This window comes from Pocillopora verrucosa, chromosome 1 (assembly GCF_036669915.1).
Source record: "Pocillopora verrucosa isolate sample1 chromosome 1, ASM3666991v2, whole genome shotgun sequence".
Lineage (NCBI taxonomy): Eukaryota > Metazoa > Cnidaria > Anthozoa > Scleractinia > Pocilloporidae > Pocillopora > Pocillopora verrucosa.
Window position 1 is genome coordinate 10,391,430 of NC_089312.1, and position 17,224 is coordinate 10,408,653.

Here is a 17,224-nt window from a genome sequence, read left to right on the forward strand (position 1 = left end):
CGATACCTTTGACGGATATTTCCGGTATAACCCTCACCTTCGTGTGCTCAACCCAGTCTCTCAGCTCACGAACAAATATTTCCAGCCGAAACCGAAGCTAATTTTGAGAAAACTTCGTGAGAGAACTTTTGATCTGCTAGTCTCGGAAGGTTATAGAATAATCGCAACGCATTTTAAGTTTGGACATTTATACATAGCTCCTCTCTTGAATTAATCTAAACTTACTGCGACCCAAATTTCGTAAAGCAGGAAAACCGACGTCAAAACTCACTAGCGACTACCTATTTGAAAGAAAAATAATAATGAACAAAGATCACTGACCTCTGAGAAAAACCCAGCTACATCAAACAGCGACGCATAACTCAACTCCATCGCCCAAAGCCAGCAATAAAGAGGTTTTTAGTTGACTGTCGAAAGTAAACCAGGAATGCTTTAGTTTTTCTTGACTTTGCTTTGAATTGGTCCAGAAAATTTGCGCTTCTTTCTCAACCAAATGGATTCAAAACCAAACGCTACGTGGACGCCCGCGTTTTCCCGCACTTTATGCGGTTTCATTGTTTGTACTTTGAGTTTCAAATGGCTTCTTGTAATATTTTCCTTTGTTCTGATTGGTTGGTGTTATTACCATGGGTTTTTTTTTTGCGTTTTTGTTTGCGACACTCAATCGACATCCTCGTGCTCTCCAAAATGTTCGAAGCATAACTGATGGTGACATTTTAAATGATAGGGGACTTAACTGTAGAGCTGTGTCGGTGAGGGGTATAACGAGATAATTTGGTTTTCATCGAGTGAGTTGATAATGTAAATTGGCCACCGTAAAAACTTTCTAAAACCGACAATTCGAACGTCAGCTCTTCGTCAGACCGAATGCTATCATTAGTGACTTTACATTTTCAGACAGACGATTCATTTATCTTTATGACCACGATGAAAAATAATCACACGTTTGTAGCAAGTCTGCGTTGGTTTTACGTCACTTTGCTCTGTGATTGGTCCACAAAACTCGAGCCATCCTCTCAACCAATAAGTTGTAAGATGTAGAGAAAGGCCAATCAGATGCAAAACTAAACCAGTCATGACTAATGAATAAAGGGGTAAGTTTCTAAAGAAACTGTGGTGCTGTGTCAGTGGGGGAGTAGAACAGGTAATTTAGTGTTAACAACTGAGTTAAAAACGTAAATTGGCCACCGTAAAGAGTAAAAAGGCTAACGTTTCGAGCGTTAGCTCTTCGTCAACCGCTCTGACGAAGGGCTAACACTCGAAACGTCAGCTTTTTTACTCTTTACGGTGGCCAATTTACGTTTTCAACTGAGTTGTTAACACTAAATTACCAGTCATGAGTAGGTCGCCCGCATTTTCCCGCGCTTCAAGCAGTTTGCTCGTTTTCAACGGAGTTCTCACTGCTAATGATAATGTGAACCTTAAGTTTTAGTCTGATTAGTCACTGTGATTACTTTGAATTAAGTTTCTTCGACACTGAATTGAAAACCACTCTACAAATCAACACAACGCGAGACATGATAATACAACACGTTTCAACCGCTTTCGCGTTGATAGGAGGTACAAGGATTTAACTTCCACACTTTTGATTGTTTCTTTGCTATTTATCTACAAATCCACCAAAATACATCTTTTGACATATCAGCCTAAAAATGTGGATTGCTAGCAACCCTTTTTTGAAGCGAACATGGTTTTGACAATAATAAATCGCACTATTTTTATCAGCACCCCAACACAAGAACTGCGTAGCACATTTCCTTTTCTTCCTAAAAACGTATTTACAACGTCAATGAATAAATAATTAAATAAATAAATAGATTGCTTAAAATAAAAACCTCATTCCAAAAAATACCGCTTAAAATATTCCTTTTCTTGATATTCTCAAACCAATTCTTTTTTTTTGTACAATAAATTAATTCTTTCTTTGTGAACTTCAATCGGAACCAACCAGTCTTGTAAAGTTCAAATACCCGGGGTGGTTGCCAGGGAGAGATATGAAAACATCGAATTGATCGACGCATCTATCTTGTCGTTAGTAACGATCCACAGTTACTGCATTTCTCCATTTCTTTCATTTTTGCCGCCAACATTTTTGTGGCAAGTCTTTGGTGCGCAAGCGCTTCACTGTTGTCATGGAGCTGTCAATCAAAACAAGAATGGAACACGCGTCCTGTTATTACGTAAACTCAACTGAATACCTTGCTTGTACTATACAGCAAAGCAGAATTATGCAATTTTACAATTTAACAGTGAGGCGTTATTTACAAGAACTTCACACTCGCACACAATTTTTTGAAAGGTTAATTTACTTTCTGGAATCTCAAAATACGGTTTAAGTCATGATTTCACTTCTGCTTTTTATTTAAAAAATATAATTTCTGAAGCACACTTCAGCAAGTTAGCCTGCACTTTTGCAGATTTTTTTTTATCAAGTTTTATTTACTGGGAAAAAAACCAACAACTGTTCCCTGACAAAAGAACTCCCATCTGGCGTAAACAAGGTTTTCAACATACATACCATGCTCAAAAGCGTTTCTACAATTTCATCTTTGTACGTGTTGACCTGACAGATAATCTCCTCCTGGTCATATTTGACCCCTTCTGCCTGTTTCGTCAATGTCCTTGTTTTCCCGCCGAGGCCAGTCTTCTTTCTCCAACTAGATCTCTTCATTAATTCATAGATAAGTGAAGAATTCTTGGCAAGTTGTTGTTCAAATGCAACACGATACGCATCAGCAGCGAGAAGAGCTTCTTCCTCCCTTCGCTGCACAAGTTCAAGCTAGGGAAGACAAAACAAAAAGAAAATTACCACCATTACAGTTCTGTTTTTTCAGTAACGTTACAACGTATTGAACTTTGACGGTAGAACAATTCAATCATGAGGCACCCGATTACACTTCTTTACATCTTCTCGTTTGATACTGATGTACCGCTAGCATGAAAAATACTCATCTCTTGAGAAGTGCATACTCAGTCACACCAGTAGAGGAAGTACAAATTACTCAGAACTTGATTACCTCATGTTTGAGTTTCGCTATGTCCCTTTTAGCGTCCACTGCAGCCCTGGCACATGCACACGGCTCTTGCTTTTTTCCTCTACACTGACATGCACCCAGAGTTGCAAGCTGAAAAGAAAACAAACAAAAAAAAGAAAATCTACACTTGGAAGAAGCTGTGTTACTAGCCCTCTTAGGTCACATGGCCTTTACTGGTAAAGTAAAATCCATGAGAAAATATCTTCAAATTGAAGTGACATTGGATTGGATACACTGTGCAGAATATAATAACAATACACATTGACTGTACTAAAAACCAATGATTCTGTGTGTTACGATAACAGCACCAATCAAAGAATTTCCTACTAACAAACCATTATCGTGAAATATGTTAAGGAGTCGTTAAGAATAATTATCGTGTGTGCACGAAAGGTAAGCGTTATCAATTTTTAAGTTTTGTTTTGTTTCTTAAATAACGTTTGATCGTATAAATGAGCACCATGAGGAAACACTGTGATTCTAGGATGGCCAGGTGTTAAAAAAAAAGCGTTGGTTTGGAAATGATCCATTATTATCCTCAAAATCTGTCTTACAAAACATTACCTCAACAATCAGATCTCCAGTGGACAAGATTTCTTCCCTCTCGGGAGTACTCAAGTCATATTTGATCCTGTCTCTGACTTCCAAGGCCGCTGCCAGCTCATCACGATCCCGCATAAGTGCTGAGAAAAAAAAACATCTACTACAAACCAAAAACTAGACATAGAAGTTTTTCTTTTCACTCATCCCCTGGAAAAAATTTTCACATTCAAAATATTCCAGTCAGTCTATTCAACTTCCTGACATCAATCCCCATACCACATCCAATAAGCAAACTAAAGGCCAGTTCTAAATGCTACCGGCAACACTAGGATTTGGTGACAAACCAATAAAATACCCATTGTGCACAATGCAAGAACAAAAATTTTTTTCCATTCATAGAGGTTAACTCAAAGTGTAATCAATATGTTACAATAAGTCATATTTTCTAATACCGTTGAAGTAGTCTAATGACAATTACTTAATAAAGAAATGCAATATTTTAACTTTCAGTTATTAACATTAGCTCCCCAGCTTAATTACATACTAGGTAGCCTGAAAACAGGCCCTCATAAATAATGCTGCAGGATGTGCATGTCTCCACCCACAGAAAGATTTCAGGCAAAGTTTGCCAGGGGTCTGACGTAAATTGTTAGTGCAGACCTCTGGCCACCTCTCATTGTTCAAGGTCTCAGACTTTCCAGCAGGTCTAGATATGCCGGTTTGTACCAACATAATGCTCTGGAGAAATTACTGCCAACCATAAAATTAAATTCATTGCCTATTTCAAGGAACCTCATGGCCAGAAGAATTTGCCTTTAACATCAACACTCAAGGCACCATCATTGCAAATGACATTTTCCTCCACTTACTCATTTTCTCAATGGCAACCTTCCTCAATTCCTCTGACCTTGTCTGAAGGGCAACCATCAGAGCAGCATTTTCTGTAGCAACCCTATCAAACCTCTCAGCCCATGTTTGTTCATATCAAGCAAGTAACTCTGTTTCAGCTCAAGCTCCCACTGAAGAAAATTCACCTCCTAGATCACATTTTCAAAAAATAAATATGTTGGAAAAAATAGAGACTGAAATGATACACCAAGCAACCTTAAATGATTATGCCTTCTGTGCAAATGATTTCTGATAAACTGATGTATATGCATCAAATTATTCTGTTATTTCTTCTGAAAGTTGGGGAGAATATGACCTGTGCCTTAGAATAAAAGACCTGGAATAAAACCTTCATATTTTTTCCATTACTAGTCAGAGTATCCTTTTATCAATTATTTGTCAAAACTCAGATGATAGTAATACACAATTTTGATCATGAAATTCTCTCCCCCGTGAAAAATTCTCTTGAAGTTGGAAAAATGGTCTTTCAGAGCTTTCATTGCCATACCAAGTCTAAATAATTCATAACTTAACACTAATTTCTTTCTGGCTGCAGGATGCACATAATGTTACATAAATAGCTTCAAATTTCTGGCCCCTATAGCATAGTGCCACCAGTAAAAGCAATATAAAATTTTCTGTTCCCTTAACCTTTTAACTCCCAGAAGTGATTGACATGTAACTTCTCCCTGCCTGTAATATCTATACATTACCCAGCAAACAGGTAATGAGAAATTGTCACCTTGATCTTACACCAAATTTTCAGAACTATTTTACAAGGAAATATATAGCAGCTGGAGTGAAGAATTAACAATTAGATTTTGGAAGTTGAGTGTTAACAGATTTCCTTAAGCCTCTAAATCTTCAGTCAAATACTCAAATCCAGTTGACTTGCAAGAAAGTTACACACTGAAGAACCACCAATTCTAATCAAGAAATGCAATTAACATTATGCAGTGGTCGACAAAGTTACACAAGATTACTATTGAAATCTCACCCAAAAATTTAATTAATCACCCTATTTCTGCAAATTTACCTGCTCAAGTTTCTTGCTTGCTTCCAATGCCTTCCTTGAACACTGTTTTTGATGTGCTTGTTCCAGACGTGACAGACTTTGGATAATTTTAACAGCCCCGTATTTGCTTTGTAGCTGCTGCTGACATACTTCTAAATCCAAAGTCAAATTTTCAATTTCCTGGAAATTCAAAGCAACAACAAGTTTTTTCACTACAATTGAAGTAAGGTAAGCTGAAGGCTTGAGACTCCAACAAATTCCTCACCTACCATGGATGAAGATATGTTGGATGTGGGCAATGCCATATGTTTGATCCCTAAAATATTTTGGTCAGCCTTTCAATCCCCTGTGGTGACTAGCATCAAATTTCTCCTCACAATATCATCCCTGAATCATGTATCAAGGTCACAAGAATAAAAGGAAATCATCACCAACTAAAGCAGGTCCTGATTGTTTAACAAATTCTCCTTGTCAGTACCTTAAAAATGTATGGGGAACAGTATGGAGAATATGCTTATTGATTTTAGGATGTAAAGGTTTAAAGGACCAATGGTCTTAATGCACCATGTGGCGGAATATGTCCCAGCTAACTGAGGTATAACTGCTGATATTATATATGTCCCAGCTAACTGAGGTATAACTGCTGATATTATCTAATTCCCAAACCTTTTGTTTGAGCATAGTTAATCGAGGGGACTCGATTAACTATGGTTTGAGATGATAAAAGGGTCCATTTAAAATTATCTTAATTAAAGATGGATTTAGCAGTGCAATTGGTTATTGTTACAAAAAAAAAATTCAAACCCAATTGTTTATAAAAGTTTGACAGGGCTCTGAAAAGTCAAACTCCCACAAACTGAAAGTTTCTGATGGTACGCTGTTTACAAACTCTTCTTCCCTTATTGTATTTGATGGACAATAAACATAATAGTCACCATTTGGCTAAAAACATTTCCCAGCATACATGTAAATGTCCTTAGACATTATCTCTTCCTTGAAGCCCAGAGATTTTGCTGCATAAGATTCGCTCACACAAAACTGTTCACTTCATAGGACAGATCATACCCACGAACAGATATCTGAGCATATTTTTGCTCCAAATTGAGGCAATTGTTTATCTTAAATTATCCAATACCCACTCACTTGTTTGGCTTTCAAAAGTTTGCACTGAAGGGCATGATACTCATCATCTTCGACAACTGATCTCCTTTCTGTTTCAAACCATACAAAAAAATTATGTCAGAAATCAAATTAATAGTAAAAATATATGTACATTTACTGGGTAGTTAATAATGGAAGAAGTATATTGAAGAAATGTAAAATGGTTTCCATGTTTACATAGCCGATGTAAACACGCGGGAGGTTGGGAGAACATGAGATAAGCTGGAAACCACGACACGAAGCGGAGTGGTTTCCAGCTTATCAAGTGTTCTCCCAACCTCCCGAGTGTTAACATCAGGCTATGTAAACACAGAAACCATTTTACATTTCTCTTATAAAATAACTAATGAAAGAGGAATGAAAACCATGTTTACATACGCTCATGTAAAATGGTTTTATGGCCAATCAGAGTGCGCATACTATTTGAATTATTTTATAAGTTGTGGTTCAACTTTATCCTAGGTTCAAATTTTATTTTCTTTTGCTTTTGGGTATTGTAATGTATAATAATGAGTTTGAAACAAAGGAAAATAAAATTTGAACCAAGGATAAAATTGAACCACAACATATACATCTTGTAGTATGTTTCCTAACTAAACAGGTGGCTGCAGACTTAAAGGCATTTTTGAATCAGCTGCAGACATGTCATTCACCTTTCGCACCAGTAAATTATTAACAAGTAGCCACATGATTTCTTGAGTAATTTAGTGTAGATTAGCACTTGTAAATTTTTCAAAGACTACAAATTCCACTCACCCAACAGGCTTGTGCAATTCTGCTGTCTTTATAAAATTTACTCATGTTTATTAACACCAAATTGCACCTGAATTCAAGTTGTTACCTATACAAAAACCCAGGATACTACAGATGAGAGCTGTCTGGATGACTCTTTAAGATATTAATTTAAGACTACCACCTTGACGAGAAAACTGCAGTGACCCTGACCAGCAAACTGTCCCTTGACCCTTTCATTCCCAAGATCTCATTAGTAATTCTCCCTACTGTCTGCCATACAATTCATATAATTTCACGAGGGGGTTGGAGAATTTTGATATTGGGTCACTAATTTTTTACAATCCCCAGACATTCCAACCCCTTTTGAGGGAAAAATAGGGAGTATATTTTAGCACCAAAGGTGTGAGCCTCTAGAGGGGTCTGGGGGCAATTACCTCCCCAGGAACTCTTTCAAATTTAGTTTCTCTCCAGTGGCATTTCCTGCATTTTGACATCATTTTTGTGGTATTCTATATGGTCTTTATTCTTATCACAGATATCTTTGAACTTTTCTTTGCTGTTGTTAATTCATCTTTTCAGAATCAAAAAGGGAAATTTTTTTACAATGGCCTCTGTGAAAGATCATGAATAAATGTAAACTTACTTTCCACAAGGCATAAACGCATTCGGTGGGAAGCCACAAAAAGATCCCAAAAAATACATATAATATAAGCAATTTTTTCTTTGTCGTCAGGATTTTATGATAAATCGGGGAAACCTGATAAAAATAAGGAGAGCGGGAGGCAACGCATCAAATTGGGAGGGTTGGAATGTCTGAATCCCCTAATTAACATTTTTCTTATTCTCATCACTTTTGTGATTGATATTGTATTGACAATTGCGAGGAGAAATTCTGTCTTGGTCGCTCTTGAGAGTTAAAGAGTTAAAACGGAATCTGTTACCCTCAACTAACCAGCCGGAACATTTACCTGTTACAAATACAATTACGCACTGATTCATTTTTAGAAAGTTTTTGCTCTGAAGATATTAACCATTTGAATGGTATCATACACACGTAAGATTGATCGACCACATCGATTACCTTCCACAATTGTTCACTCTTTGAAACACCAACAGAAACAATCACACACCCAAAACAAAATGTACTGTAAACAATGACCGGTACACGTGTGAAAAAAACATTCTTTCAAAGTGAACCCTACATTTTGAAACTGACAATATTCTGAAATCCAGCTTAATAAAAATTTTAATTTCAGAGGGCGATTTAACTTTACGGGACAACGTTCTATACGCAAAAGAGCGCCAATGTAATTATAGATTTCTCTTCAACAAAAATATCAATTTAAGAGTACGTATTATTGTAAACATCATAATAAACAACAAACCTCTTGCCGAATTTATCCGCCTTAGTCCACAAGCCTTTCCTTTACAACCTTTATCAACGTCATTAGGTGCACTTTCGCTGTTTGTTCTGTTCCTTAGCTTGAGAGAAAAACTTCTCCTCGGCAAGTTTTTCAAACTCCATTTAGAGATCCGGCTTAACCCACCCTTAATTTCTTTAACTGCTCTACACTCTCCTGTAAACTGGTTCTCCATGTAAACGGCTTGGATCGGTGCTGGTATTTTTCTAGAGTTTCTTCGGACTGTGTCGTATCTTCTGTATCAGCCTGAAACAAGTCAAGTACCTCTAATTCGCTGCTAACTGAATCGTTCTCGCATCGTGGCAACCCGCCCGGTTTCAAGCCGAATCCTAGTCCCAAATCAACGGAGCAAAGAGAGACGAAGAATCATCAGATGAGAATGATCGCCGGCCTCCATTAAGCTCACTTTCATGAGTTAGCACCGAAGACATGAAGACGACGATGAAATGGATAATTCCTACCCCGAATGAACGGGAATGAAATACCTAATGACTTGTCATAAAGTTTACAATGTTTTTTTGCTCTAGTGTTTTCATGTGCTTTGAAACCACGCCGTTTTACTTAGCAGCCACGCCTAACCACGCCAGGTAAGATAATTTACGATGGAATGGACTACCGGCACGGTGGAGGAACCGGGGGTTGTGTGTGGGCTTATATGCAGTAAAAGGAGCTACGCTATTTGCGGGAATATGGTGACGAGAAAACAAGAATAAATTAGTTTGAATGAAAAGCCCTCGTTGATACCGTCGGGATTAAGAGTGCCGATTTGAACGATAAATTTTTGTTCAAGTGATTTGCGGCTTTCCGAAATGCCTAGATGTAGGGAAAGGCCGCAAACTACCATATGCTGTTTAGAATGATTAGGGACTTTGATCTCCCAACTAGTTTATTCTTGTTTTCTCGTCACCATATTCCCACCAATAGCGTAGCGTATTATTGCTATGTCTCTAAAACGCAATTGATTGTCATACTATGTAATTGATTTTCTATTGGTGGTAATGATCAACCATTGCACGAGATTGAAAGTATATTTGTTATGTTTGATGCCCAAAGGTGCAATTGTTCATCCGTTGATGATACTGAATGTTTATACATATGCAACTTGCATTATTCAGAAAGTAGTTAGTGTTTATGAAGTTCATGGAAGTGCCTAATAGAATGTAATTTGCCGTATGAAAACTTGATAACGTAAAACCGATAAAAAAATTCGTAAATGACACCGAAAAAAGGTCGAAAACGCTAAAACTGGTCAAACCGATTACATTTAAATATCCTGATCGATCCGATACAGTGGTGACAAGTGGAGGATGTACCAGAGTAAACTACACTCATTTCATTACAGGATTTATGGATGCCCATAGGACTTGTCATGTATCTTCGAAACGCTGCTTAAATTAGCGAGACTATCTCTAGACCTCGAGCTGTGGTTCTCTGCTGGGCTCAGCAGCTGGTAATGGAGCCTAGTTAAATTAAGAGACATTCGCACAAAAAGTTCCTCTGTAGGGCCTTAGAATTTGCAGTCGCAAAAAAGCTTGTAGCTCTGGAACTTTATCGAACTCCCAAACTAAACATTTGCGTTTGCGAAACTAAGACCCGAGACGTTTGGAGAGTCTATTGGAATGTTGAATCAATCAGTCACATGTGGCATTGTAACTTGGTCCCCAACTTCGAGGTGGCGTAGATAAAGAAACTCTGGGCCAATGTTCCGTGCTCAGCCGTTACCCTCCCCCCCACCTTGGGGGAGAGAGGGGGGTAAGGCTTTCACCTGGGGATCTTGCGATATTTTAATCGGTTTGTCACGCATTTCCTCTCGATAACATTTGCGTTTTTAGCGGCTATTCCAGATCTGTGGAGGCATGTAATTGCCGCTCAGGATCGAAGAGAAAACCGGAAACCAAATAGGTCAAATAGGAAAAACCGAAAAACACGTATGTATATTTTCGCGAAAAACCGAAAACTAAATGCTATAAGAAACGGAAAATCCGCAAACCGTAATGTGAACTCCAAAACGAAAAAACCGGAGTTTTTTTGGCACAAAAAACGCGAACAAAACCGATCTAAAAACATGGCCAAAACCTCAAAATCGGAAAATCCCAGTGCCCCCCTCCTTTACCAGCTCTATGGTTTCCGAATTTCCTTGATCGGTGACGTAAACTCCCAGCGGGCGGAAGTTCCAATTTTTTTCTGATATCACAAACAATTAGCCTTATTTTTAGGCGTACGTACACGTGATGATTTATAATATAATTAAAACTGCAGTATGTGTTTCTTCTATCTATATTTAAATACCACCAATTTGCATATGGTATGAAGATCACATTTATAACTAGAGATGAATTTTGTGAGCTACGATTCAATTGAAGGGGGTTGTCATGCGACTTTATTCCCGAGCCTCGAGTAGAAAAGTTTTATTCGGAGATGAATTTTGAGGAAAATACGATCATAGACATTGCATTGTTCCTATCATATCTGTCCCGTCTGATGAAAAATTATATTATGCTGGACCTCTGTCAAAAAGTAAGCAACGTCATTCAAGCTTAAATTTTTTTTCGTTTCCGTTCAGTATTTTGGTGACAATCATGGGTCATCCTGGTATGGACAGTTCCACGTGAACTATTCACTCATTAGGATATTTAAAACGGATAGCTTTTCACCAAACGAGCAGTCAACTGATAGAAACAGAATATGCGGTGTATATTACGGCCGCTAAAACAAATCGATCCGAGGGTCAAAGGACTGTAAAACTGGCAAATTACTGCAACAAAAGTCCTGATGGATTCCTTGAACTCTTATACAACAGTATTACAGGAACGTGTACGAGGACACGACGATTCTTGTTCTACTTCTTTGTCTCGTCTTAGGCAGGTTGGTATAATTTCCGTTTAAACAAAATAAAATGGCGATGGGACTATCTTCATCGTATCCCAGAGGGATTTATTGACTCTTAATATCTTTACGGCACTGGCCCTTTCTTATATATAGCCCAATTTACAATTTTAGACCAAGCAGGCGAGCATATACGACACAATGCGGCATCCGAAAAATTTGTATTGTATGTTTACAGTGCACAATATAGGTGAAATATAAGGATATTTATGGAAATAACGTAAAAAAGTGAGCTAGTTTGTAATGAAAACTAAGTTACCTCGCTAATATGTTTGTCTCTTTGAATCCTGTGAATTTTGGGTTAGGTTGATTAGCGGCCATCTGAACTTCTGAATGAAACCCCCAACGGTCACGTGCATGGTTTGTTATGTCATCTATAGTTTTTAGTTTCAGTTTCAAGTATTTCTGATTATATACCGCTCTGTTATATATAACACACTTTTGATTTTGATAAGGGACTTGTAAAGTTTTTCTACGCTGAATAGTTAATTTAGTTTCCGATAGCGTATCAGCTGAGATACCCATATCCTATAATACCTGGTCTAACTCTTCACAATGAGATTCAAGTGCTAAAGACATAAAGCCGTTTGTCTTTACTTCATGAATTTCAATCATTGTCCATGTTCTTTCATTATAATACAGTTAATTTGTTCCCGTTGAAGAGCGCACGGCCCGAAAAAGTAAACGCTATCAAGGCAATGATAAGATTTCCCTGAGTAAATGAGATTAAACACGACGTCCATGTGATTTAAAATGCAAATTCTACTAAGCAATCAGGACACTTAACCGCGTCAGGAACGACACATCGTACTGCAACAGCACATTATTGAGGGAAGAAATATTCAACTGAACCCGAGCTAAAAAGTGCCTCCTACTAAGCAACAATAAAGATTCATAGGGATGTATTAGTACTCTAACTCGTACGGCAGCTGTAGAAAAGGCAGAGTCTATTTATTTGTAGCGCAAAACATGATAATTGGATCTTTGAGTTGACATATTGTCTTAAGCACTTTTAGTGTTATTCTTTCACCTGTGAGGACATTAATTACATTGTATAGTTCATAAATGAATGTAATTTTCGAACAAATGCAAAGACTAATTTCGAGATCTCAGGTAGTGAAATTTGATAGAAACCCAAGCATTGATATCTCTGTTGTTCGAGAAGCCAATAATTGCTAAGAACACACACGGAGTGCATCGATTCACATTCAAGCTGTCCTTCGATAAATGTATGCAAAGCACTTTCTAGACCAAAACAAAAGATATGATCAAAAATGAAACAACGGGTGACATCGGTATTGATGCACACAACACCTCTACATAGCAGCAGAAATACGCAATTTTGCGTACTTTCTCCGACAGGCAAATAATGGTCGAAGGGGAAAAAACTCTTCTTGCCTTAAAAATCAACATTATGATGTGTGGCAAACAGACCATGGATAAAACCACGCAGGTTACAATTATAAGTTAGAGCACGTATTGATCAATGCCAGATATGGAGAAATTAATTTGAAGAGGCATGTCAGAGTTTATTCCTTTCTTGGCGCACTGCTGAAGCGTTACAGTGGTATTTGTTTTGATGCGCGTGTGTTAGAGTGTGACCGTCCTTTTTATTGTTAAATCATTGTGACGGAGTAATTTGTGGTTACACCTTGCTGAAACGGCTGTTGACAGGGTTACCTTGCTTAATTTTGAAAATATTCGAGGTTTGCTTCTATTCGACTGTTTCAGAAAAACTTGTTATTCGTTATCCGTGAATTTCTGAACCCCGCGATCAGTGAAGATCTCAGATCTTCACTGATTTCACTGAAAAATGTTTACAGTCATCAAAGCTTTCAAAGACTTGTTTGTTTATATGGATGCATATCTTAAATTAAGAGTTTAACCTATAAGTTGGCAATGACAAAGAGGTCATGTTTATCTGTCGCTTAACCGTATGGCGTCTGTTGTGTATAATGGCCTCAGTGCCGTTAACTAATTTTTCGCAGTGTTTGGATATCTATTTCTAGCGTTACTTAAATCAAGAAGAAATTTCATTAGACGATGAGAGCGCTTCCACTAGCGTTATACACCAAAGGATATAAACTCCCTGGAGATGAGAATGCTGAAACCGAAAAAGGACGTAAATTGTTGAAGGAAGAATATTATTACACGAGCTGGAAATAAAATTTAAAAAAGGAAAATTTCTCAAGATATGCGAATTGCGTGACGAAGAATCCATTCAAACGTTGGGTCTATTTATTCTCAACAACTGTCTTCTTGATATTGTTTTGATATTGTAAGATGTAATTCTAGTTGTCTTGGTCACTCATGGGAGTTAAAAGGGTTGATTCCACTCTCATTGGCCATGGTGCTTCGGCAAATCACAATTTCTCATCTCGATTTTTCAATGTGTTTATCTTAGCAGGCAGCACTACTCTGGAGGGAAAGAAATTTACCTGTCCCAAAAAAACCGAAACATTTGAGTGTGACGCTGCAAAAAGGGTTCCAGTAGAATTTAACAGAGGAACATCATACAAGATAAACGACCTGAAGAGTCCAAGCGATGAAAAAGAATCAGAAATTTATTGCAGAAAAAATATATGTTCTGTGAAGAAAAATAAACTCTATGGAAGAGTTCAAATTTTGGAGAAAAATGCCACGAGAATGACCTTTCAGATGATGAACTTGAATGATTCTTTGCGTTTTTCATGCGATGTACACACCGCACCTGAATATCAGGTCACTGAGTTTCATACCAAGGACTTCACAACTGTCGAATGTAAGTTGAATGATCAAACGATGATCTAATCTAGAAGCAAAGAATTTGAAGAGGCCGCCAAACCTTTTTTTTTTACTTTCTGCCCTCCCCTCCCTTAAGACTTCCCCTATTTTTTCGAAACTATATCTTCCATTGCTGACGTCGATCCTTTCTTCTAGGAGTGTGCGTTGTGTGAATGTGTGGAGAGAAGGGGGAGATGGGGGGGGGGGGGGGGAGTTGCACGAAGAATCTCTTTATCGGTTCTATGAGGCGCCAACGGATAAACTGCGAGAATAGGAAGAAATGTAACACCAAGAAGATATTTGCTATTTCGGGAAGTTTATGATATCCTTAAAATAAGAGACCTAACTACAATATAACTTTATTCAGTTTACACGCTAATTAATAACTGACGTCATCTGCATCATTTTACTAAATATTTATGTATTTTTATTGATGTTCAGGCGTTCGCAGTTGCATTGGCCACAGAGTTGACTTATCTTGTTCGAGCTTTCAACAATTTCTTCAAACTCCACATGGCTTGGGAGCGTTCTTGAAAAAAGCTGATGGATCTAAAGATATCACTTTCTGCAATGAAAAAGGGAACTGCACCTGTATGGACGGGTGTAGAGAGTACAAGGGCAGATTGGAACCGGGATATAAATCAGTAAACATGCGAACCGTCAAGATGGAAGACGCTGAGCTAGATTTTATGTTCTATTTTGAACGCGACGATCCACGAAAACAAAAGCTCAGAGAATGTGTTTTCAAAATCGATCCTGTGGTTTGTCCAGGTAAGACAGCTTCTTGATTTCGTTCATTTGTGATAATGTTGACTTGTCACGACTTTGCAAAAACTTTCTATAACATAGGTTGTAATTTCTTGTAAAAAAATCCAACAGCAAGGGCTTGATTTTAATTTTCGTGTCTTTCCTTTATTTCGCTATAGATATTTATGCTCCAGTATTAAACTTGATAGGAAATGCGTTCTGTTGCTCGTAATTAAACGCTGTAATGATAAAGGCTGGGCGATATTGAGGTAGTTCCGTTTTTCCACACTTCGCGACGGATATTACCCCTGTGACTTGATATGAAATGTGATGTGTTGTTTGGTTGTGCTGTGATGATGAAACTGAGCGATGATTGAATACTTTCCTCAATTCCAATAAATGTTAAACACTGAAATATCGAAAAATAGCAAATATGCTGCAAATGAGAAGATTGATTTTGTTATTGAAACATTTTTCTGTCACAGGTAAACCAACCAGAACCCTAGAAGTAATCACAGGAAGGCCTTTACAAGAAAACGAAAGCAACAGGACAAAGCACCCGTCTACCATCTCGCATAATGTCACGCCAGGAACGTTAGAAGTGAAAAGAGGGCTTTTATTTCTGTGCTTGATATTGGCAATTTTTACTTTTCCTGGATAGTAGGTTAGGAGAATGAATGAACCAGATTGCTTTCGACTCAGTCTACCGTTGTATATATCCTATCTAAGGTTCCATTGAACTGAGACACAGGATGTGGTTAACGAATACTCACAACAAATCAAAGGGTCCACGAAGAAGCCTCTACGTCATTAGGACAATGGGGTTCTTGTGTTGACCAAGATGCTCTAATAAGATGGAACTACTGTCCTAATGAGTATTTCATGTTGTTTCGTGTCATTAGTAAGGACAAATTCTGATGTGATTTTGGCGAAGAGAAACATGTTTTGTGAGCGTCTAGTCGCTACTGCGGAAGGGCCCTTTAGCACCGTGTGCATAATTACGCGTCCCCCATACGGCGGAAAGCCAACAAAGTGTTCAGACATTACTTCAGAAAACTCCGCCTCTGTCTGAATTTTTGGTAGCCTATTGACCAATTCCCAATCGAGACTTAACTCTGGCGTCAAGCGTAATTTTGCTCACGGTGGTAAGTAGCCTACTTACCGAAGCCAGATTGTACGAATTTTCCAGACATCTTGAGCACTATCCGTGATACACGCTTGCTAATTCCCCTATCAGCTTTTGGAATCAACTAAACCCTACCTTTACCATGGCCGGACATTTCTTTTGGCACCCTACATCTGCTATTGGAACTACGATTCCACCCAACGCCGAGATTTGATCTGTGAGTGGGGAGTCGTAAAATCATCGATATCTTTTGGCGTCTCGAAGATGCCGGCACGCGACAAAACAAGATCAACTTTATTTTCTGGATCTGAAAACTTGCAACTCCACAAGTGACATGAAATGTCTTTTTAACAATCACGCAAGGGAACGACTTGGTCTTCTCGATAACTAAACCCACAAGTTCCACCAGCGAACGATATAACTAAATAGCAAATCTCCATGTTAGCATGTAAGATGAGACGCTTATAAAACAGATCAGTTAGCTAAATCAGTATGTAGCTTGTCAATCAAATTGACCACTGTAACCATACTTTGACTTCAGCCGGCAAAGGAATCATTGATGGATCTGGACATTTTAGTTTTCTGAATGCAGTAATTCCTGAAATGTTTTTCTAGATGTCATGCAAAGAGGAAAAAAACCCATCTTGGTATTTCGGAGGTTGATTTATCTTAGAATTTCTGTGTCACGCTTGTCACGCAACTGATATAATAAGTTGGAGAAGATATATAAACTGGAACTCTAATCTGGCTAGAATGTGGTAGAGCATAATTAACGTGATCATCGAAACAGCTAATAAAATCATAAATAAACAGGATAAGAGTGTTTTGTTAGATTTTTGAACAAGTTGTAGTGATTTATGCCAGTTAACGGTGGTGACAAGTAGGCGCATCATGTACATTTCAT

The 17,224-nt window shown here is 38.0% G+C and overlaps 2 protein-coding genes across 2 annotated transcripts; one reads left to right on the forward strand and one right to left on the reverse strand.

Moving 5' to 3' along the window:
• Positions 1-1,583: 1,583 nt before the first annotated feature.
• Positions 1,584-9,309, reverse strand: LOC131780590 (coiled-coil domain-containing protein 125-like). The gene is given in 11 exon segments (XM_059097201.2): positions 1,584-2,138; positions 2,519-2,779; positions 3,018-3,125; positions 3,600-3,718; positions 4,448-4,561; positions 4,564-4,615; positions 5,503-5,661; positions 6,625-6,692; positions 8,763-8,928; positions 8,931-9,155; positions 9,158-9,309. Coding segments are annotated over 11 exon segments (1,461 nt in total). The 5' UTR covers positions 9,230-9,309; the 3' UTR covers positions 1,584-2,021.
• Positions 9,310-13,727: 4,418 nt separating this feature from the next.
• On the forward strand, positions 13,728-17,091 carry LOC131780597 (uncharacterized). Its single transcript, XM_066167266.1, has 4 exons — positions 13,728-13,806; positions 14,092-14,445; positions 14,889-15,218; positions 15,680-17,091. The coding sequence occupies exons 1-4, from the start codon at positions 13,728-13,730 to the stop codon at positions 15,853-15,855; spliced, it is 939 nt and encodes a 312-aa protein (XP_066023363.1). The 3' UTR covers positions 15,856-17,091.
• The last annotated feature ends 133 nt before the right edge of the window (positions 17,092-17,224 follow it).

Bases quoted from the DNA above. Each gene is read 5' to 3' on its own strand.
- LOC131780597 (XM_066167266.1), top strand. From the start codon at position 13,728: ATGAGAGCGCTTCCACTAGCGTTATACACCAAAGGATATAAACTCCCT. The intron at 13,807-14,091 runs GTAAATTGTTGA...TTATCTTAGCAG, and splicing joins TGCTGAAACCGAAAAAGGAC to GCAGCACTACTCTGGAGGGA. The intron at 15,219-15,679 runs GTAAGACAGCTT...TTTCTGTCACAG, and splicing joins CGATCCTGTGGTTTGTCCAG to GTAAACCAACCAGAACCCTA.